The 23,148-nt window shown below is 39.9% G+C and overlaps 1 protein-coding gene across 5 annotated transcripts in view; it reads right to left on the reverse strand.

Moving 5' to 3' along the window:
- Positions 1 to 281: 281 nt before the first annotated feature.
- The window catches only part of LOC121389524 (oxidative stress-induced growth inhibitor 1-like), a 62,334-nt gene continuing 39,467 nt past the window's right edge, over positions 282 to 23,148 (reverse strand). For all 5 annotated transcript variants that reach the window (XM_041521184.1, XM_041521182.1, XM_041521186.1 and 2 more), the window contains 4 exons: positions 13,291 to 13,424; positions 12,179 to 12,370; positions 8,355 to 8,446; positions 282 to 2,559 (listed from right to left, as the gene is read on the reverse strand). In XM_041521184.1, the coding sequence (XP_041377118.1) occupies positions 1,536 to 2,559; positions 8,355 to 8,446; positions 12,179 to 12,370; positions 13,291 to 13,424 (1,442 nt within the window). In that variant the 3' untranslated portion in view covers positions 282 to 1,535. The remainder of the gene's footprint in view (positions 2,560 to 8,354; positions 8,447 to 12,178; positions 12,371 to 13,290; positions 13,425 to 23,148) is intronic.

Here is a 23,148-nt window from a genome sequence, read left to right on the forward strand (position 1 = left end):
ACGCCCCTGATATTAACAGAAATGGATTCACAATTATAAGCATTTTCATAAGCATACAAAATTTATAAAGGGGGTGATTGGGTGGTTGGGAGGAAGGCTTAATGTGAGTGTATTTAAAAAAAAAAAACCAAACAAACAATAAAAATACTCCTATGTAAAGTTAACATTTCCAATCTACACTTTTTGGAGTGAAAAATGTGCCAAACCCTTCGATGCCACCACCCCCAACCACAATTTGTTTTTACTGTCTGCATGTTTGTTAAAATGATGACAAATCTAAACAGCCTTCAGAATTGTTTTTCCAGTCACTTTACTCAATACACATGAATAACACATGCCCAAGATTGCTTCCCTTGTTAAAGCTGTACCATAAGACAACATGTCATCGTCAGCCAGGGACTCCATTAATCAGGTCTAAAAAACACACACTGATATTCTAAATTTAACACAATGTGCCAAGGAAACAGTGTTCAAGCCAATACGATTCTACTGTATTTTTTAATCATTACAACTGAGCCATTTCATAAAAGAGTCTACCTTTTGACCTGTCCAGAACACGGTTTATTGCAAACAAGCATTCTGACAGTACTGTTAAAACAATACGTGTCCCCTACCAAGTCACAAATATGTCTAAAGGGACATAACTGTGTTATACATGGATAAATTAAGTTTGCTGACAAAGTTATGTCCCTTGAATACATTTCCCCTGAAAGTCAAACGTGATCTGGCTGTAACTCTGTCAAAAATGGGTCAATTGCCATGAACGTCAATCTTGTGATCCGTAACTGTACGTGATAAAGGTATATATACAAAATGTTTTAGTTCAATATCTAGAAACATTGTATATATAAAATAAAAATAAACATCCAGAAACTGTTGAAGAGAAGGACAGACAGATGGTTGGACCGGGACAAAACATATAGTCCCCTCACGGTTGGACAATTAGGGGACTAATAAATTTAAAAGTAAAACGATGATTCAAACTTGTGTACTTTAGCAGTATTTAGACCCAGTGCCGTATAACCACAGCATTTGGTATCTACAAGAAGAAAAAATATATACACTTAAATGATATGACCAAACTGATACCACTGGCTGAAACTAGCACTTTCTGGCTTTGAATCATTATTCTTTGTTTTTTCAATTTCTGCAGTTAAAATCAGTTTTGTTTAACTGGTTTGTTTTCTTAGGCAAATAATGAAATTTAGTTTTGAAATATACAGTTTAGTCAAATACAATTGGTCAACAAGCTAATTTGCAAATTCACTTTTTGACCAATTTATTAAGAATCATGTTTTGGCTTTTTCTTGTTCAAATTATGACACATTTTGGAAAATTTATTACAAGAAATGGTTACAAAAAGTCAACTCCAATTCATATTTGTAATAGTTTCAAAAAGTCAACTCCATTTCGTAGTTGGAGATTTGTATCATGACAGATAAAACCTGAAACTAAACGTAAATACAAATAAATTATAAATGTGAAAAATATTTACAAATGCAAAAAATACAACATTATAAAAAAAGAAAAAGGTTTCAAGTGCTCTTCCGTTTATGGAGGTAGCTTGTGACACCCAACGCGCCTCCGATACCGAATCTCACAAAATTATCGGCCACGAGAGGTCCTACAGCAAACAGGTTAGGTTCGTGAACTGACTGATACGACAACGGGTCCACGTCAATGGGATTGTGCGTACTGTCGATTGGGTACTTCGGCACTATGCCAAGGTTGCGTCCATCGTTTGGCAGAAAGGAGAGGTCGGACCGCGACCCTATGAGGACGACGACGAGCGAGGTATCGATGGTTGTGATGATGTCCCCGTCGACCGCGCGCATCAGAACCTTCCCGTCCTCCTTGATCTCGACGACCTGCTGCCTGGGGCACGGTCTGTAGAACTCACACTCCGCCTCGCCTTTGATCAGCGACAGGATGTGGTGGTACTCGGGGTACACGGACCGCGGCAGTTTGTTGTAGATCAGATTGGGGTCAGTGGCGTTGCGCCGGATCACGTGTAGGACGGGGATCTCCGCAGCAACCGACATCAGCACCGCGTCGGCCGCGCTCAGCCCCGCGCCGATCACCACGACGGGGTCACAGGCGCTCGAGAAGTCTCCCCGCTGGACCATCCGCTCGTAGTCGGCGTATGAGTGGACCACACATGGCAGCGTCTCCCCGGGGATGCTCAGCTTGTTGGGAATGTCGTACGTCCCTGTCGCTAACACGACGTTCGTGGAAATGTAGCAGAAGTCTTCGCGGTGAGGCTGGCCCGTTTCGGACGGATTCTCGACATCGTCGATGATGATGTTGTTGTTGGTGGTGTTGATGCTGTAGCCGCGCACCTCCCACAGGAAGCCGTGTTTCTGTTTGAAGTTGACACAGCACGGCTCGATCTCCCCACTCTCGCTGTCCGCGTGGTTCTTCACCTGGAACACCTTCCGGATGGACGTCACCGTGTGGAAGTCACGGAAGTTCTCCGACAAACCTTTCTCCTTCACAAACTCAGAATAGTAGTCCTTCACGTCGGCAACAGTCGCACGGGTCAAACTCAGACCTGCAGATCTAAAATAAATAAAATTATTAGAAAAATGAACCAGCATTCTGAGAGTACTGCTAAAGCAATACATGTCACCGACAGTAGCGGCCGGGCCCAACGAATGTTAGTATCTCCTAAATTCAAGGGCCATAAATCTGTCAACAATGGGTAAATTGCCATTAAAGTTGAACTTGATCTTTAACAGAACATAATAAAGTGTTTTATACACAAAATTCAATGCAATATCTTTGAGGCATTGCCAAACAAAAGTCTGGAAAACAAATCTTCATATCTCCTAAGTTCAAGGGCCATATATCTGTCAACAATGGGTAAATCGTCATGAAATTCAAACTTGGTATGTAACGGTACATGCCGGATGAACGGAAAGATGTACAGACAGACAGAGGGACGGAGATGAAACCTGGAGTCTCCTCAGGTTGTACCAGTAGGGGACAAATAAACTAATACATACTTCTGATATACTGAGATAAATGGATTCTATAGTTTACAACTCCATGGTAATGCTGGCAGTACGTAACCTAGAGATAAATGGATTCTACAGTTTATAACTCCATGGTAATGCTGGCAGTACGTAACCTAGAGGTAAATAGATTCTACAGTTTCCAACTCCATGGTAATGCTGGCAGTACATAACCTAGAGGTAAATGGATTGTACAGTTTACAACTCCATGATAATGCTGGCAGTACGTAACCTAGAGGTAAATGGATTGTACAGTTTACAACTCCATGGTAATGCTGGCAGTACGTAACCTAGAGGTAAATGGATTCTACAGTTTACAACTCCATGGTAATGCTGGCAGTACGTAACCTAGAGGTAAATGGATTCTACAGTTTACAACTCCATGGTAATGCTGGCAGTACGTAACCTAGAGGTAAATGGATTCTACAGTTTACAACTCCATAGTAATGCTGGCAGTACGTAACCTAGAGGTAAATGGATTCTACAGTTTACAACTCCATGGTAATGCTGGCAGTACGTAACCTAGAGGTAAATGGATTCTACAGTTTACAACTCCATAGTAATGCTGGCAGTACGTAACCTAGAGGCAAAGTGCTTGTCTGATGCAGTCACACTGGGATCAATTCCCATCGGTCAGGTCAGGTCAGAATGTTTAACGTGCACATTCAGAACAAGCTGTTGTAGCACATGCCTGTCCTGGGCACAGGTGCCAACCTCGGCCAGCTCCTCCGTCCAGGACAGGATCCCATCGGTGGACCCATTGGCCTATTTCTAATTCCAGCCAGTGCCCTACAACTGGTATGTCAAGGATCCCTTGCTAATAATGAAATTTTTTTTAGAGTGTTTCCTCTCTAAGAGTCAAACTAGATGTCAAAATTACCAAATGTATGACATCGAATAGCCGATGAGTAATATAATACATCAATGTGCTCTAGTGGTGTCGTTAAACAAACTTTAACTATAGTAATGCAGTTGTGGACCAGTTATACTTAAGCAAGCTTGATTCATCAACTACTGTAAATGGCCTACTATAACTATAGATATACTGATGGAAAGAAATAAGGGAACACATCAAATTGTACACCAAATTTAATTCACCACTAGCATAGTAATGTATATATTTCATACCAAGTTGTAATGTGGGACTGAATGTCTGTAGGGTTGAATGAGCTGCCTATATGTTCCCAGTCAACTTCTGACAATATCAATTGATTTTTGATGCAGTCATTATTTCTTGTTGCTATCTGTGTGATCCTTTATTTCTTTCCATCAGTATATATATTTTTTGATCTGTCATTTTCACCATGATATACATGCTCTTTATAATACTAACTCTCAGTGAGGACAACACAAGTTCTTCCAGTTTATTACTGGAGTAGTTTGTAGTTAAAAATACATACTTTAAAGATAGGTTGGAGCAAACACAAACTGAATGTCAAACGAGGACAACACAGGTTGTTCCAGTTTATTACTGGAGTAGTTTGTAGTTAAAAATAAATACTTTAAAGATAGGTTGGAGCAGACAAAACAAACTGAATGTCACATGAGAACACAGGTTGTTCCAGGTTATTACTGGAGTAGTTTGCAGTTAAAAATACATACTTTAAATATGAGTTAGAGCAGACAAAACAAATTGAATGTCAAATTAGAACACAGGTTCTTCCAGTTTATTACTGGAGTAGTTTGTAGTTAAAAATACATACTTTAAATATGGGTTAGAGCAGACAAAACAAACTGAATGTCAAATGAGAACACAGGTTGTTCCAGTTTATTACTGGAGTAGTTTGCAGTTAAAAATACATACTTTAAATATGGGTTAGAGCAGACAAAACAAATTGAATGTCAAATGAGAACACAGGTTGTTCCAGGTTATTACTGGAGTAGTTTGTAGTTAAAAATACATACTTTAAATATGGGTTAGAGCAGACAAAACAAATTGAATGTCAAATGAGAACACAGGTTGTTCCAGTTTATTACTGGAGTAGTTTGTAGTTAAAAATAAATACTTTAAAGATAGGTTGGAGCAAACAAAACAAACTGAATGTCACATGAGAACACAGGTTGTTCCAGGTTATTACTGGAGTAGTTTGCAGTTAAAAATACATACTTTAAATATGAGTAAGAGCAGACAAAACAAATTGAATGTCAAATTAGAACACAGGTTCTTCCAGTTTATTACTGGAGTAGTTTGTAGTTAAAAATACATACTTTAAATATGGGTTAGAGCAGACAAAACAAATTGAATGTCAAATGAGAACACAGGTTGTTCCAGGTTATTACTGGAGTAGTTTGTAGTTAAAAATACATACTTTAAATATGGGTTAGAGCAGACAAAACAAATTGAATGTCAAATGAGAACACAGGTTGTTCCAGTTTATTACTGGAGTAGTTTGCAGTTAAAAATACATACTTTAAATATGGGTTAGAGCAGACAAAACAAATTGAATGTCAAATGAGAACACAGGTTGTTCCAGGTTATTACTGGAGTAGTTTGCAGTTAAAAATACATACTTTAAATATGGGTTAGAGCAGACAAAACAAATTGAATGTCAAATGAGAACACAGGTTGTTCCAGGTTATTACTGGAGTAGTTTGCAGTTAAAAATACATACTTTAAATATGGGTTAGAGCAGACAAAACAAATTGAATGTCAAATGAGAACACAGGTTGTTCCAGGTTATTACTGGAGTAGTTTGCAGTTAAAAATATATACTTTAAATATGAGTTAGAGCAGACAAAACAAATTGAATGTCAAATGAGAACACAGGTTGTTCCAGGTTATTACTGGAGTAGTTTGCAGTTAAAAATACATACTTTAAATATGGGTTAGAGCAGACAAAACAAATTGAATGTCAAATGAGAACACAGGTTGTTCCAGGTTATTACTGGAGTAGTTTGCAGTTAAAAATACATACTTTAAATATGGGTTAGAGCAGACAATAAAAATTGAAAGTCGAACGAGGATAACACAGGTTCTTCCCATGAACGCTTCTTATATATATATTATATACTGATGGGGAAACATAAGGGAACATGTTAAATTGTAGGCAAAATTTAATTTACTACTAGCATCATACTAATGTTTGTATTTAAAACAAAAGTTAAAGTTTGTTTTCTTTAACGACACCAGTGTTGCACATTGATTAATTAATCATCGGCTATTGGAGGTAAAACATTTGGTCATTCTGACACGTAGTCATCAGAGGAAACCCGCTACATTTTTACTAATGCAGAAAGGGATCTTTTATATGCACTTTCCCACAGACAGGAAAGCACATACCAATGGCCTTTGACCAGTTGTGGTGCACTGGTTGGAACGAGAAAAAAAACAATCAGCTGAATGGATCTACTGAGGTGGTTCAATCCTGCGACGCCAGCACCTCAAGCGAGCACTCAACCAACTGAGCTACATCCCACCCCTATATTTTATACAGAGTTGTACTGTGGGATTGAATATAAGTCGTGTCGAATTGACTGCCAGTAACAAAGTCAACTTCTGACATCATAGATTGACGATTGTGGTCGCAGTCAGTATTTCCGGTTGCTAGTCATGTGATCTCTCATTTGTTTGCATCGGTATATTATTGATGACCCACTCTCTAACTGGAGCGGGATGTAGCTCAGTGGTAGAGCGCTTGCCTGATGTGCGATCTATCTAGGATCGATTCCCGTTGGCGGGCCCATTATAGGCTATTTCTCGTTCCAGCCAGTGCTCCACAACTGGTGTAACAAAGGCCGTGGTATGTACTATCCTGTCTGTGGGATGGTGCATATAAAAGATCCCTTGCTGCTAAGCGAAAGAGTAGCCCATAATTGGCGACAGCGGGTTTCCTCTCTCAATATGTGTGTGGTCCTTAACCATATGTCTGATGCCATATAACTATAAATAAAATGTGTTGAGTGCATCATTAAATAAAACATTTCCTTCCTTCCTTCCACTCTCTAATCAGGCACTATTACACAAGCTGACTTCACATAATGAGGCAATATTTTGTTCAATGTTAACCCACTTGGTATATTAAAAAAAGGTAATAATAATAAAAAAAATTCCAGTCAAAATTGATAGCTTTGTTTCTACTTAAATCTCTTTAAAAGGCAATAACCGTGATGTACTAATACCTTTTTGTTGCTGCTTGGTGTTTTGTTTTGGTGTGTGTTTGTGTCAGGTTCTAAAAGGATCCATCACACACAATATAAATAACATAAAATGATACCTGATACCTTTGTTTTTATTGTTATAGTTTTGCCGAGTCATTCTCTAAAAGACTCTATCACACAATCTAACTTTTAATGATATCCTTTTTGTTAAGCTACTTCTAAAATGTAACAGCTTTATTTTGTGTTCAGCTACTGATTCAAGTTAGTTTGTTTTGTTTAACGACACCACTAGAGCACATTGATTTATTAATCATCGGCTATTGGATGTCAAGCATTTGGTAATTTTGACATATCTGATTGTTTTTTTAACGACACCACTAGGGCACATTGATTTATTAATCATCAGCTATTAGATGTCAAACATAACAATGTCTTTGTTTCTTGTTGAGCCACTATCTGAAAGGCATTGTCACACAACATAACAATACCTCTGTTTTTTGTTGAGCCACTGTCACCCTGCTCTCTTAAAGGCACTGTCACACATAACAATACCTTTGTTTTTTGTTAAGTCACTCTCTTAAAGGCACTGTCACACAATATAACAATACCTTTGTTTCTTGTTGAGCCACTCTCTGAAAGGCACTGTCACACCAATCCCGTAAAGGCACTGTCACACCACTCTTAAAGGCACTGTCACACAATATAACAATACCTTTGTTTCTTGTTGAGCCACTCTCTGAAAGGCACTGTCACACCAATCCCGTAAAGGCACTGTCACACCACTCTTAAAGGCACTGTCACACAATATAACAATACCTTTGTTTCTTGTTGAGCCACTCTCTGAAAGGCACAGTCACACCACTCCCATAAAGGCACTGTCACACCACTCTCTTAAAGGCACTGTCACACAATATAACAATACCTTTGTTTCTTGTTACAGCCACTCTCCAAAAGGCACTGTCACACCACTCTCTTAAAGGCACTGTCACACCACTCTCTGAAAGGCACTGTCACACCACTCTCTTAAAGGCACTGTCACACAATATAACAATACCTTTGTTTCTTGTTAGAACCACTCTCCAAAAGGCACTGTCACACCACTCTCTTAAAGGCACTGTCACACAATATAACAATACCTTTGTTTCTTGTTGAGCCACTCTCTGAAAGGCACAGTCACACCACTCCCATAAAGGCACTGTCACACCACTCTCTTAAAGGCACTGTCACACAATATAACAATACCTTTGTTTCTTGTTGAGCCACTCTCTGAAAGGCACTGTGGGTAATTCCATCCATGTGTTCTGACTGATTGTCTGCATCGTTCCGTCCATCTTCTAAAAGACAAAACACAAACCATTTCCTATCAGACATCGAGTACGATGTGAACAATACTTTCAGCATAACAAAGCAGGTATAACAAAACATTTTAACTTACAATTTTGAATCTGTTGCTATTTTAACAATATTGGACCTTTCTACCTTCAATTTCTTTTAGGAATGTGGCAAATATCCACATAGTAATGTGTGTGAAATAATAAAACTACAGACCCAATGTTTTTTTGACAATTCCATATTCAGTAGGGTTATCAGGTGGCTTCTTCTTCTTTTTCTTTTCATTTTTTTTTTGGGGGGGGGTACGGTGGCTACCCGATATATAATTTCAATTCAGGAGGAATATTTTTAGGTTGTGCTAAAATCATTCTTTATAAAATGAAGTTGCTAATGAATCCCAGTAACACCAAGAGGTTCGCTGCAGCCCACCATGAACATGCCTATGGATCTGCATTTGGCAAGTTGTTTGCACTAAGTTATCAGTTTATGTCGTATATACATGTACATTTAACCAAGGCCCTCATTTAAAAGTGGGTCGGGACGTAGCCCAGTGGTAAAGCACTCTCCTGATACGTGGTCAGTCACATAGGTGAGCCCATTAGGCTTTTTCTTGCTCTAGCCAGTGCACTACGACTGGTATATCAAAGGCCGTGGCATGTGCTATTTTGTCCATGGGATAGTGCTTATAAAAGATCCCTTACGACTACAGGAGAGAAAAAAAAGGTTTGTGCTACAACAGCTTGTTCTGAATGTGCATGTTTAACCGTATGACCTGATCTGACCTAATGTTAAAATGTAGCAGATTTCCTCTCTAAGACTATACATGTTAAAATGTAGTGGATTTCCTATCTAAGACTATACATGTTAAAATGTAGCAGATTTCCTCTCTAAGACTATACATGTTAAAATGTAGCAGATTTCCTCTCCAAGACTATACATGTTAAAATGTAGTGGATTTCCTCTCTAAGCTGATTTCCTCTCTAAGACTATACATGTTAAAATGTAGCGGATTTCCTCTCTAAGACTATACATGTTAAAATGTTGCGGATTTCCTCTCTAAGACTATACATGTTAAAATGTAGCACATTTCCTCTCTAAGACTATACATGTTAAAATGTAGTGGATTTCCTATCTAAGACTATACATGTTAAAATGTAGCAGATTTCCTCTCTAAGCGGATTTCCTCTCTAAGACTATACATGTTAAAATGTAGCGGATTTCCTCTCTAAGATTATACATGTTAAAATGAAGCGGATTTCCTCTCTAAGACTATACATGTTAAAATGTAGTGGCTTTCCTATCTAAGACTATACATGTTAAAATGTAGTGGATTTCCTATCTAAGACTATATATGTTAAAATGTAGCGGATTTCCTCTCTAAGACTATACATGTTAAAATGTAGTGGACTTCCTATCTAAGACTATACATGTTAAAATGTAGCGGATTTCCTCTCTAAGGCTATACATGTTAAAATGTAGCATATTTCCTATCTAAGACTATACATGTTAAAATGTAGTGGATTTCCTCTCTAAGACTATACATGTTAAAATGTAGCAGATTTCCTCTTTAAGACTATACATGTTAAAATGTAGCACATTTCCTATCTAAGACTATACATGTTAAAATGTAGCGGATTTCCTCTCTAAGACTATACATGTTAAAATGTAGCACATTTCCTATCTAAGACTATACATGTTAAAATGTAGTGGATTTCCTCTCTAAGACTATACATGTTAAAATGTAGCACATTTCCTATCTAAGACTATACATGTTAAAATGTAGCGGATTTTCTCTCTAAGACTATACATGTTAAAATGTAGCACATTTCCTATCTAAGACTATACATGTTAAAATGTACTGGATTTCCTCTCTAAGACTATACATGTTAAAATGTAGCACATTTCCTCTCTAAGACTATAATGTAGCAGATTTTCTCTCTAAGACTATACATGTTAAAATGTAGCAGATTTCCTCTCTAAGACTATACATGTTAAAATGTAGCAGATTTCCTCTCTAAGACTATACATGTTAAAATGTAGCAGATTTCCTCTCTAAGACTATACATGTTAAAATGTAGCAGATTTCCTCTCTAAGACTATACATGTTAAAATGTAGCGGATTTCCTCTCTAAGACTATACATGTTAAAATGTAGTGGATTTCCTCTCTAAGACTATACATGTATTTCCTCTCTAAGACTATACATGTTAAAATGTAGCACATTTCGTCTCTAAGACTATACATGTTAAAATGTAGCACATTTCGTCTCTAAGACTATACATGTTAAAATGTAGCACATTTCCTATCTAAGACTATACATGTTAAAATGTAGTGGATTTCCTCTCTAAGACTATACATGTTAAAATGTAGCACATTTCCTCTCTAAGACTATACATGTTAAAATGTAGCGGATTTCCTATCTAAGACTATACATGTTAAAATGTAGCACATTTCCTATCTAAGACTACATGTTAAAATGTAGCGGATTTCCTCTCTAAGACTATACATGTTAAAATGTAGCACATTTCCTCTCTAAGACTATATATGTTAAAATGTAGCGGATTTCCTCTCTAAGACTATACATGTTAAAATGTAGCGGATTTCCTCTCTAAGACTATACATGTTAAAATGTAGCACATTTCCTCTCTAAGACTATACATGTTAAAATGTAGCACATTTCCTATCTAAGACTATACATGTTAAAATGTAGTGGATTTCCTCTCTAAGCGGATTTCCTCTCTAAGACTATACATGTTAAAATGTAGCGGATTTCGTCTCTAAGACTATACATGTTAAAATGTAGCACATTTTCTCTCTAAGACTATACATGTTAAAATGTAGCGGATTTCCTCTCTAAGACTATACATGTTAAAATGTAGCACATTTCCTCTCTAAGACTATACATGTAAAAATGTAGCACATTTCCTATCTAAGACTATACATGTTAAAATGTAGCGGATTTCCTCTCTAAGACTATACATGTTAAAATGTAGCACATTTCCTCTCTAAGACTATACATGTTAAAATGTAGCAGATTTCCTCTCTAAGACTATACATGTTAAAATGTAGCGGATTTCCTCTCTAAGACTATACATGTTAAAATGTAGCAGATTTCCTCTCTAAGACTATACATGTTAAAATGTAGCGGATTTCCTATCTAAGACTATACATGTTAAAATGTAGCGGATTTCCTCTCTAAGACTATACATGTTAAAATGTAGCAGATTTCCTCTCTAAGACTATACATGTTAAAATGTAGCACATTTCCTCTCTAAGACTATACATGTTAAAATGTAGCGGATTTCCTCTCTAAGACTATACATGTTAAAATGTAGCGGATTTCCTCTCTAAGACTATACATGTGCTCTAGTGGTGTTGTTAAACAAAACAAACTTTAACTTCATTCAAAGTGTTTCCATCCTGGCCGAACCTCTCTATTATCTGCTACAAACCTGCCATTACCCCCCTCGGTCTGGTCTTGCTAACCCTCTCTATTATCTGCTACAAACCTGCCATTACCCTTTGGTCTGGTCTTGCTAACCCTCTCTATTATCTGCTACAAACCTGCCATGACCCCCGCCCGGGCTGGTCTTGCTAACCCTCTCTATTATCTGCTACAAACCTGCCATTACCCTTTGGTCTAGTCTTGCTAACCCTCTCTATTATCTGCTACAAACCTGCCATGACCCCCGCCCGGGCTGGTCTTGCTAACCCTCTCTATTATCTGCTACAAACCTGCCATGACCCCCCCGGTCTGGTCTTGCCCAGTACCACATGGGGGATGTGATGGTGAGGTTCCTTTTTCCACGTCAACAGAGATGGACTGTCTCCCCCTTGGTCAGCATCTGGATGGCAGAGGGCGTCGAACAGCAAGGCAACAGGGTTGGGAGACCTCCCTTCTAGCCCCTCCGACAGAAACATCAAGTCCTAAAACATGGAGGAGATATATCTGCTGTTGCTAGTGCATTCATTTTATTGATTTTAATGCATATATCCAGTTAAGATTCAGGGCTCATATTTGTTAAGCTATCATGTCGCTAGGAAGTCATAAAACAATCATAAAACAATCGTAAGATATGATGTCATTATGGTGTGTGTGCTGTTGTCACATCACAACCTGTGATGGTTTTACGATTTTGTAAAGATAAGATAACTTCGAAAATCCCTAGCCAGTCACAAAGATGATTTAATACAGATATTTTGGGATTGCAGGTAATGTTTCATGATCGTTTTCTTCTGACCCAAAATCTGGGATTCGTGGAAGCACAGAATCAAAATAAATTGGCAGAATGTTAGTCGTGTTGTTAATGTTGGAACTGTTAAAAAAAATACCATAGTACATACTGTGATAAACAGAATACTATACTCATTTGGACAAAATAAATTGTTTATATTACAACTTGTATGTTTTTGATCGTGCATACAGACTATATAGCAGGATTCAAACTTCAGTCCTGACCTACTTATTGTATGGTCTGTGATGAGAACTCATTTGTAAGTTTGAGTTCTGACCTACTTGTTGTATGGTCTGTGACAAGAACTCATTTATAAGTTTAAGTTCTGACCTACTTGTTGTATGGTCTGTGATGAGAACTCATTTATAGTCAGTCCCATCATCCTACAAAAACATTTTTTGTAAATAATTTCAGTTTGGTTTGAGTAAAAAAAAAAGAAAAAAAAAAAAAAAAGTGTTTTGGAAAAAAACAAAAAAACAAACAACTATTTTTGTGTGCAATTTAGACAACAATCACCTCAAAAATAAATATCTTGTAGTGAATTTGATAGTGTGAAAAACGTCGTTCCTTGTGGGACGGACTATGTGTATATTATATTCCCTGTATTGTCACCTGATCCACCAGAGATTGACCCTTCGCGTTCTGCAGCTTGTTGACGATGTAGTCGTGGGAGTGCGGGTGGCCGTTGTAGTAAGGCCGGTTTCCAGACAGGAAGAATGACAGACTTATAGCTGATGGCCCATTGCCTACAAAAACACATGGTAATAATATCAAGTAAAGTTTCAACAGTCATGCACAGTGAGGTTTGTTTTTGTTTAACGTAGAAAACACTGATTAATTAATCACTGACTATTGAATGTTTGTTTAACGTAGAAAACACTGATTAATTAATCAGTGACTATTGAATGTTTGTTTAACGTAGAAAACACTGATTAATTAATCAGTGACTATTGAATGGATGTCAACAATTTGGTAACTGTAACATAGCCTTAAGTTAAAAATGTAGACAACTTGAGGTGTTCTCTCTTTCATGAATACTTCATCTTTCCTAAAAACAAATGCATATTCCCCTAAGGAGAGTAGTCTGGTTCGAACATCCCAACAGCTGTGGTATGTACTATCCTGTCTCTGGGATGGTGCATATAAAAAATCCCTTGCTACTAATGGAAAAAATGTAGTGAGTTTCCTGTCTAAGACCAAATGTCAAAATTACCAAAGGTTTAACATCCAATAGCCAATGATTAATAAATCAATGTGTTCTAGTGGTGCCATTAAACAAAACAAACTTTGTTTCTTTTTTTTCATTTAAGGTCCTGCCATTCAAAGTATGTGCATGTACAAGTTGTACCATCTCTCCCACTCCCTCCCACTTTCTCTCATTGCTTCCCTCTCCCTATTCTCCCTCCTGCTCCATTTCTTCCTGTCTTTCTCTATCTCATTTCTTCCTTCTCTCCCTCTCCACTCCATCCTACTCCATCTCTCTATCCTTCCCCTCCCCATCTCTTTCTCATTCCTTCCTTCTCTCCCTCTACTCCCCATCTCTCTCTCCATCTCACTACCCCTTCCCTTCCCCATCTCTTCCTCCCTCATTCCTTCCTTCTCTCCCTATACTCCTCATCTCTCTCTCCATCTCACTATCCCTTCCTTTCCCCATCTCTCCCTCCTTAATTCCTTCCTTCTCTCCCTCTACATCCCATCTCTCTCTCCATCTCACTATCCCTTCCCTTCCCATCTCTTCCTCCCATATTCCTTCCGTATCTCCCTCTACTCCCCATCTCACTATCCCTTCCCTTCCCCATCTCTTCCTCCCTCATTCCTTCCTTCTCTCCCTCTACTCCCATCTCTCTCTCCATCTCACTATCCCTTCCCTTCCCATCTCTTCCTCCTTCATTCCTTCCTTCTCTCCCTCTACTCCCCATCTCACTATCCCTTCCCCATCTCTTCCTCCCTCATTCCTTCCTTCTCTCCCTCTACTCCCCATCTCTCTCTCCATCTCACTATCCCTTCCACATCTCTTCCTCCCTCATGCCTTCCTCCTCTCCCTCTACTCCCCATCTCTCTCTCCATCTCACTATCCCTTCCCTTCCCCACCTCTTCCTTCCTCATTCCTTCCTTCTCTCCCTCTACTCCCCATCTATCCCTCCCTAATTCCTTCCTGCTCTCCTTCTCCATGTCTCCCTCCAGCTTCATCTTTCTAACTCCTTCCTTCTCCACATCTCTCCTTTCCCTCTCATTCCTTCCTCCCCCCTCTCATTTCTTCGTTCTCTCCCTCACCTCTCATTTCTTCCTTCTCTCCCTCCCCTCTCATTTCTTCCTTCTCTCCCTCCCCTCTCTCATTTCATCCTTCTGTCCCCATCTCCCCTCCCACTCCATGTCTCAATCCCTTCCCAAACCCACCTCTCCCTCTCCTTCCCATCTCATCTCTATACCACCTGTCCCTCTCTCATTCCTTCCTTCTCTCCCTCCCCTCTCTCATTTCATCCTTCTGTCCCTCACCTCTCATTTCTTCCTTCTGTCCCTCACCTCTCATTTCTTCCTTCTCTCCCTCCCCTCTCATTTTTTCCTTCTCTCCCTCCCCTCTCTCATTTCATCCTTCTGTCCCCATCTCCCCTCCCACTCCATGTCTCAATCCCTTCCCAAACCCACCTCTCCCTCTCCTTCCCATCTCATCTCTATACCTCCTGTCCCTATCTCATTTCTTCCTTCTTTCCATCCAGCTTAATCTCTCTATCCCTTCCGCCTCCCCACCCTACCCTCACCTCTCTCATTTCTTCCTTCTGTCCCCATCTCCCCTCCCACTCCATGTCTCAATCCCTTCCCAAACCCACCTCTCCCTCTCCTTCCCATCTCATCTCTATACCTCCTGTCCCTATCTCATTCCTTCCTTCCTTCTGTCCCCATCTCCCCTCCCACTCCATGTCTCAATCCCTTCCCAAACCCACCTCTCCCTCTCCTTCCCATCTCATCTCTATACTGCATGTCCCTATCTCATTCCTTCCTTCTGTCCCCATCTCCCCTCCCACTCCATGTCTCAATCCCTTCCCAAACCCACCTCTCCCTCTCCTTCCCATCTCATCTCTATACCGCCTGTCCCTATCTCATTCCTTCCTTCTGTCCCCATCTCCCCTCCCACTCCATGTCTCAATCCCTTCCCAAACCCACCTCTCCCTCTCCTTCCCATCTCATCTCTATACCTCCTGTCCCTATCTCATTCCTTCCTTCTTTCCATCCAGCTTTATCTCTCTATCCCTTCCGCCTCCCCACCCTACCCACCTCTCCCTCTCCTTCCCATCTCATCTCTATACCGCCTGTCCCTATCTCATTCCTTCCTTCTGTCCCCATCTCCCCTCCCACTCCATGTTTCAATCCCTTCCCAAACCCACCCCTCCCTCTCCTTCCCATCTCATCTCTATACCGGCTGTCCCTATCTCATTCCTTCCTTCTGTCCCCATCTCACCTCCCACTCCATGTCTCAATCCCTTCCCAAACCCACCTCTCCCTCTCCTTCCCATCTCATCTCTATACCTCCTGTCCCTATCTCATTCCTTCCTTCTGTCCCCATCTCCCCTCTCACTCCATGTCTCAATCCCTTCCCAAACCCACCTCTCCCTCTCCTTCCCATCTCATCTCTATACCTCCTGTCCCTATCTCATTCCTTCCTTCTTTCCATCCAGCTTTATCTCTCTATCCCTTCCGCCTCCCCACCCTACCCACCTCTCCCTCTCCTTCCCATCTCATCTCTATACCGCCTGTCCCTATCTCATTCCTTCCTTCTGTCCCCATCTCCCCTCCCACTCCATGTTTCAATCCCTTCCCAAACCCACCCCTCCCTCTCCTTCCCATCTCATCTCTATACCGGCTGTCCCTATCTCATTCCTTCCTTCTGTCCCCATCTCACCTCCCACTCCATGTCTCAATCCCTTCCCAAACCCACCTCTCCCTCTCCTTCCCATCTCATCTCTATACCTCCTGTCCCTATCTCATTCCTTCCTTCTGTCCCCATCTCCCCTCTCACTCCATGTCTCAATCCCTTCCCAAACCCACCTCTCCCTCTCCTTCCCATCTCATCTCTATACCTCCTGTCCCTATCTCATTCCTTCCTTCTTTCCATCCAGCTTTATCTCTCTATCCCTTCCGCCTCCCCACCCTACCCACCTCTCCCTCTCCTTCCCATCTCATCTCTATACCGCCTGTCCCTATCTCATTCCTTCCTTCTTTCCATCCAGCTTTATCTCTCTATCCCTTCTGCCTCCCCACCCTACCCTCCTCTCTCTAAATACACAGCATACATGTAGTTGTTAGTTTGACTGAAACGTGATCAAACTGGAACACATACATGTAGACATACTTTTGTACATGCCAACATAGTGACTTGGCAGAAATGTGGCCAGATTAAATTAGGATTTTAAAATACGCCACGCAATTATAAGGAAAGTTGAGGAATTCAGTGATCCCAGACTTGGAACAGGTTACAAAATGACCATAATTGTAAAGAACTTTAGAATGTTTTTATCATCATTCAATCCAGCATGAAGCAGAGAGCTCCAACTTGCCAGTCATGTTTAAGTGACTAAGCAGTTCTATACACACTGAACAGGTGCAGGTAAATATATGTATACAAGATTTATAATACCCAGGTACAACATTCGTGAAGGTAAACCAATTAAAGCCTTAACAACCCTCCTACGATAGAACTCCTTTAATGGTCTGTTATATATATATACCCTATATACAGTCAGACCCACATAATAGGTTTAGTTCGTTTTAGCTGGAGCACCGGCCTCAGTGGCGTCGTGGTTAAGCCATCGGACATAAGGCTGGTAGGTACAGGGTTCGCAGCCTGGTACCGGCTCCCACCCAGAGCTTAACGACTCAATGGGTAAATGTAACTTATAAGGTCACTACATCCTCTTCTCTCTCGCTAACAATTAACAACTAACCCACTGTCCTGGACAGACAGCCCAGATAGCTGAGGTGTGTGCCCACGACAGGGTGCTTGAACATTATTTGGATATAAGCACGGAAATAAGTTGCAATAATTTTTTGTATGGCATTAGGATGACATTAGGATGTTAGTGTCAGACCTGTCTTGAGTTTTACAAGTGCTCACAGGGCTAGTAGAAGGAAGGAAGGAAATGTTTTATTTAATGACGCACTCAACACATTTTATTTACGGTTATATGGTGTCGGACATATGGTTAAGGACCACACAAATATTGAGGGAGGAAACCCACTGTCGCCACTTCATGGGCTATTCTTTTCAATTAGCAGCAAGGGATCTTTTATATGCACCATCCCATAGACAGGATAGCACATACCGCGGCCTTTGATGTACCAGTCGTGGTGCACTGGCTGGAACGAGAAATAGCCCAAACCGACCACGCATCAAGCGAGTGCTTTACCACTGGGCTACGTCTCCACCAACGGGGCTACTAGAGATGTTTTTCATCCCTGTGTCCCACAATGGACCTATTGGGTGGGGGGGTGGGGGGGGGGGGGGGGAAGGAGTCCCTTTCCAAGCTGTGTCCATGATTGTTAGACCAAAGGCTGTTTTATTTGCAGTTCTGGCTGAAAAAATGCACACAAAACATCTTTTTCTATTAACAAGTCCATGAAACGGAATTGAACCCTTAACCCACTGCACCTCAGACAATTTCAAATGCTCAACACTGAGCTACATGTACATTCTGGTCCCTGTATCACAATGCTAGGTGACTGCATAACACAGGTCTGCTAAATACAGGTCTGATTGTACATGTACATTCTGGTCCCTGTATCACAATGCTAGGTGACTGCATAACACAGGTCTGATTGTACATGTACATGTATGCATATATTTATTATCTGCTACATAATGTGTACTTGTAACAGCTTGTTGTTTAAATCAAAATGAGTCATATATATATATATATATATATATATATATATATATACATGCATTCCTCATAAATAAACTTGAGAATATATCATACACACATGCCAAAACAGCCCCAAAATGTCAGCTCCATAAATTGAAAAGGAACTGAGATAAATCTCACTGGACTTGCATATAAAACGCGAAAACATGCTGATAATAAATTTCTTAATATTTTGGTGGGAGTATAATGTTTAAAATGAAAGTACAAATCAGACATAACACTGATTGTACTCTTACGAATACAGTGATTGAATACATTTTATAATGTTGTGTCCATCTTTTCGCCCTTATTACCAGTACACCCGAGTCGTTTTGAGCAGGGTTGTTTCGTTCCTCCAATCGAGTCGTTTTGCCCCATGTTTCAATTCACCCTAATTTTTATTTTATTAATAAAGTACATTTATCCATTGATTTTTAGATGTCACACATATAGGGCTGTCACGTTTACACGTGTAAACGGCATCGTTTCGTGTAGGCCAACTAAATGTTTACAAAAATGGTATCCGTTTAAACGAATTATGACGTAAGCGATGAATGTGAGTTGTGACGTCATCCACTATCCCATAGACCTTATTCAAAATGGAGGGCAAGAAAAGATCGCCGGTATGGAAATTATTTTCTGTTGCAGAACAGGGGGGTAAAACAGGTGCTAAGTGTTCGCTGTGTGCAGCGACAATGTCGTACTCAGGGGGTAGTACGGGAACTATGGCAAATCATTTAAAGTTCAAGCATAAGTCCCTAATTAACATTGACAATAATGACAAGAACGGCAACTCCCATTCTCAAAAGCTAATAACTGCGTTCAGCCAATGTGCTACCAGCATGTCAAAAGAACACTGGCAACGATGCACTGAGGCATTGGCGTGTATGTGCGCTCGTGACCTTCGCCCTATGAGTATTGTTGAAGGGGTTGGTTTCAAAAACTTTTGAAATACGTTAAACCAAAAACCACCATTGCTAAATATATATCTATCAGTTATGATGAAATGAAAGAAGAACTGGTTCGCTTGTTAAACAAACAGATCGGGGTGGCACTTACGTGTGACCACTGGACAAGCTGTGCTGTCGAGGGATACCTCACTGTTACTGCTCATTTTGTTGATGACAAATTTTACTATCACAATTGCGTACTAGCAACACGTCAAACAACAGAACGACACACAGGGATGAACATAGCTCAAGATCTAAAAGCTGTTATCAGTGAGTTTGGTATTGAGAAAGAGGGAGTAACTGCTCTGGTCTCTGACAATGCGTCTAACATGGTTACATGTATGGAATTATGCACATAAGGTGTTTTGGACACACCCTCCAGCTGTCAATTAGAGGCGCATTCGATGACATATCATCAATTTCAGGTACCATCGTCGCGGTAGAAAGCTTGTATCATACCTTCGCCAATCAGTTGTTGCTAACAACGAATTGAAAGTCCGCCAAAAACAAATGCACTTACCAGAACATTCACTGATATTAGACTGTCCAACGCATTGGAACTCGACATTTGACATGTTTGAACGACTGAATGAACAACGTCTATCTGTCTATGCTGTCGTACACAACATGAAAAGTCCAGGTGATGCCCGAATACTTGATCTGACAGACAGTCAGTGGACCACCATAGAGGGGATGATACCTGTACTGAAGCCACTCTATATGGCCACACGGATCATGTGCTCAGAAGAGTATCCGACCATTAGTGGACTCTATCCTATCCTCTATAGTTTGAAAAACCACCATCTTCTGGTAAAAGACACTGACTGTGTCAGTGTGGCGACTTTCAAAGAAAAGTTACTCGCAGACATTCACAGACATTACAGTCTCAACGACGACAGGATACTGAGCAGCCTTACTATGCTTGCTACTTTCCTTGACCCAAGATACAAAAATCTGCCATTTCTATCTGATGAGCAAAGAGAAACTGTGAAAACTAATGTACTGTCCGGTGTGAATGCACTGCAAATTCCCAATGATTATCAAAACAACCCCTCCCAAATAGATGCATCCACGAGCACTTTGCCTACGGTTTCTGCAGATGCTGATGGAATTGAACCCTGTTTGAAACATGCTAAAATGTCGCAAGATGAAGTGTCATTCCTGCTCGGGCCTTATTTTAAAACAGAAGAGTGTGAGATCATTGTTCCCACGTCAAGTAGTGAGGAGTTGGCTCTTTACATGACCGTGAAGCCAATCAGCACAAACAAGAATCCGTTTGATTGGAGGAGACTGAATAAAACGGTGTATCCAACACTAGCTGTACTTGCGAGACGTGTTCTGTCTGTGCCCGCCACGTCCGTCCCCTCAGAACGTGTTTTCTCAGTTGCAGGCGGAACTGTTACAAAACTGCGTGCTTCTCTCGATTCAGATTCGGTCAACAAGCTTATATTTCTGAATAAGAGAATCTGCGATAAAAATGTCCAACAAGAAAAAGCTGTTCAAAAGTCTGCCGCCACCACCTTTGTGAAACAGGAGCCAGAGTCAAATGAAACTGTTGATGTCGCCGAGACTCGGCCTGCTCTACCCCAGTTTGATTGACTTAACTGAAACGTTTCGCGTTGAAAACATTGTGTAATGAAAACAGTTTTTGATATTTAATATTGCTGAAACTATTAATGTCCAAGATTTGCGGCTTCTTGTTTCATTATTTGTTCATAGAAACCTTTTCTTTTTTTTTAAACTTGAAAACATTGAGTAAATTGAAAAAATAATTTTATGTTGTGCTGACTTGTGCTTTTGATATTTAATGTGGCTGAAACTAGTTCTTAGCAAGGAAAATATAATATTAACATCGCAGATTCGCAACCTACTCTTGCACTGTTACATTATTTTAGTTGACACTTTTTTATTTGAAAAATTGAGAACATTGCATAATGGAAGAATTCTGTTGTTGTGTTATGCATATTTTGATATTATGGCTGAAAATAGTTATATTCTGTTCATTGCTTCATACTAATTCCAATAAATTATGGAAAATGGGTCCAATGCGTTGATTTCTCTAACAATAATGGATTGAATAAAACAACTCCTTGACTCCTGTAGATAATCGGAACTCGGAAGCGGGTCATAGCTCAGTGGTACAGCGCAAGCCTGAAGCGCGATCGATCTAGGATCGATTCCCGTTGGTGTAACAAAGACCGTGGCATGTATCATTCTATGTACTATCCTGTCTGTGGGATGGTGCATATAAAACATCCCTTGCTGCTAATCGAAAAGGGTAGCCCATAAAGTGGCGAAAGCGGGTTTACTCTCTCAGTATCTTCAAATTATTTGCTGGCAGAAAGCCTTACATACTCTCGAAGGTTACCGAAATTGGCCGAAGTGATAAGTGATAAGTGGTCTTCATTTCCAAGCGACGCCTTCACTTGTGTTACTGCATACAGTGGAGAACCAGTTAAAACTGGACACGCTACGAAGAGCGGTTAAACGGGACCATTTTGTTTAATAGGTATCGTGTAAACGCTTACTAAATTTTGTAAACGTGACAGCCCTACACACATACGTAGATGTCTATATTGTGTGTTTATCTTTACAGATAAAAATAATATTATAATTTAGTTTATTTCCAATATCATTTACTCAAGCCATATACACGAAATACGTACAGGCTTTAGATAATATAGAGACAATGTATTCACATTAATAATTAATTTATGAACAGCTACACTGCATACTACTGATGTGCAGTTGTTTCTTATTACCGTATTTGACCGGAAATAAGCCCACCCTCCGTTTTGATAGCATTTAAGAAATTAGGCCCTCATTCGTAAATAAGCCCACCCCCAACTTCGTCCTTATAAATAAGCGAAATTGCAAGTTTGCTCAAAGTTCATTTAAAAGGTCATACCTCCTGCTGATAATTAAACACAAATGTAACACAATATTTTACCACCAGTGAGATTTAGCATCTAACAATAACAGTGTGTAACATTGTTTTCAGTTTCATGCCTGCAGTATTTCTTTGAAGTATCCAAGCCCAAGTATGAACTAAAAACCAATGTCTATTTTTACCACAACACTGGGTCCGCAGTTAATGCTAATTAAGCAAAACCATATTCTGATTGGCTAAGAACAATGACCTTAGATTGACAATTTTTTGTAGTGTAAGCTGGCTGCCTGTGTCAGAAACGTGTGTATACGCTATTGAGTTTGTTGTTAATTGATGTTGTTTTAAGTCTTCTCAGCATTAAATTTTGGATGTAAATAAACCTCACTGGTAAGTAATTGTAACATAGGTGTGTTTCTGATAATTAGATACTAGTAAAAAAACAAACAATTTAATTAATAAACAATTATTATTTATTAATAACAAATGGAACACTAATTAATAGATATGCTACTGAACGTTTTTTGTTTTCTTCCTAGTTCATTTAATTATTATTATTTCTTTTAATTATTATCATTTTTTCCCCCAACAAAACTGGCCCCTTGTCTGGGAATAAGCCCACCCCATGCTTAGGTCACAATGAGTTGTCTTGGCCCCCTGGGCTTATTTCCGGTCAAATACGGTAAATATACTACATACCCAGCTGTGGTTAAAACACCGAGTACGGTATGTTGAT

This window comes from Gigantopelta aegis, chromosome 14 (genome assembly GCF_016097555.1).
Source record: "Gigantopelta aegis isolate Gae_Host chromosome 14, Gae_host_genome, whole genome shotgun sequence".
NCBI lineage: Eukaryota > Metazoa > Mollusca > Gastropoda > Neomphalida > Peltospiridae > Gigantopelta > Gigantopelta aegis.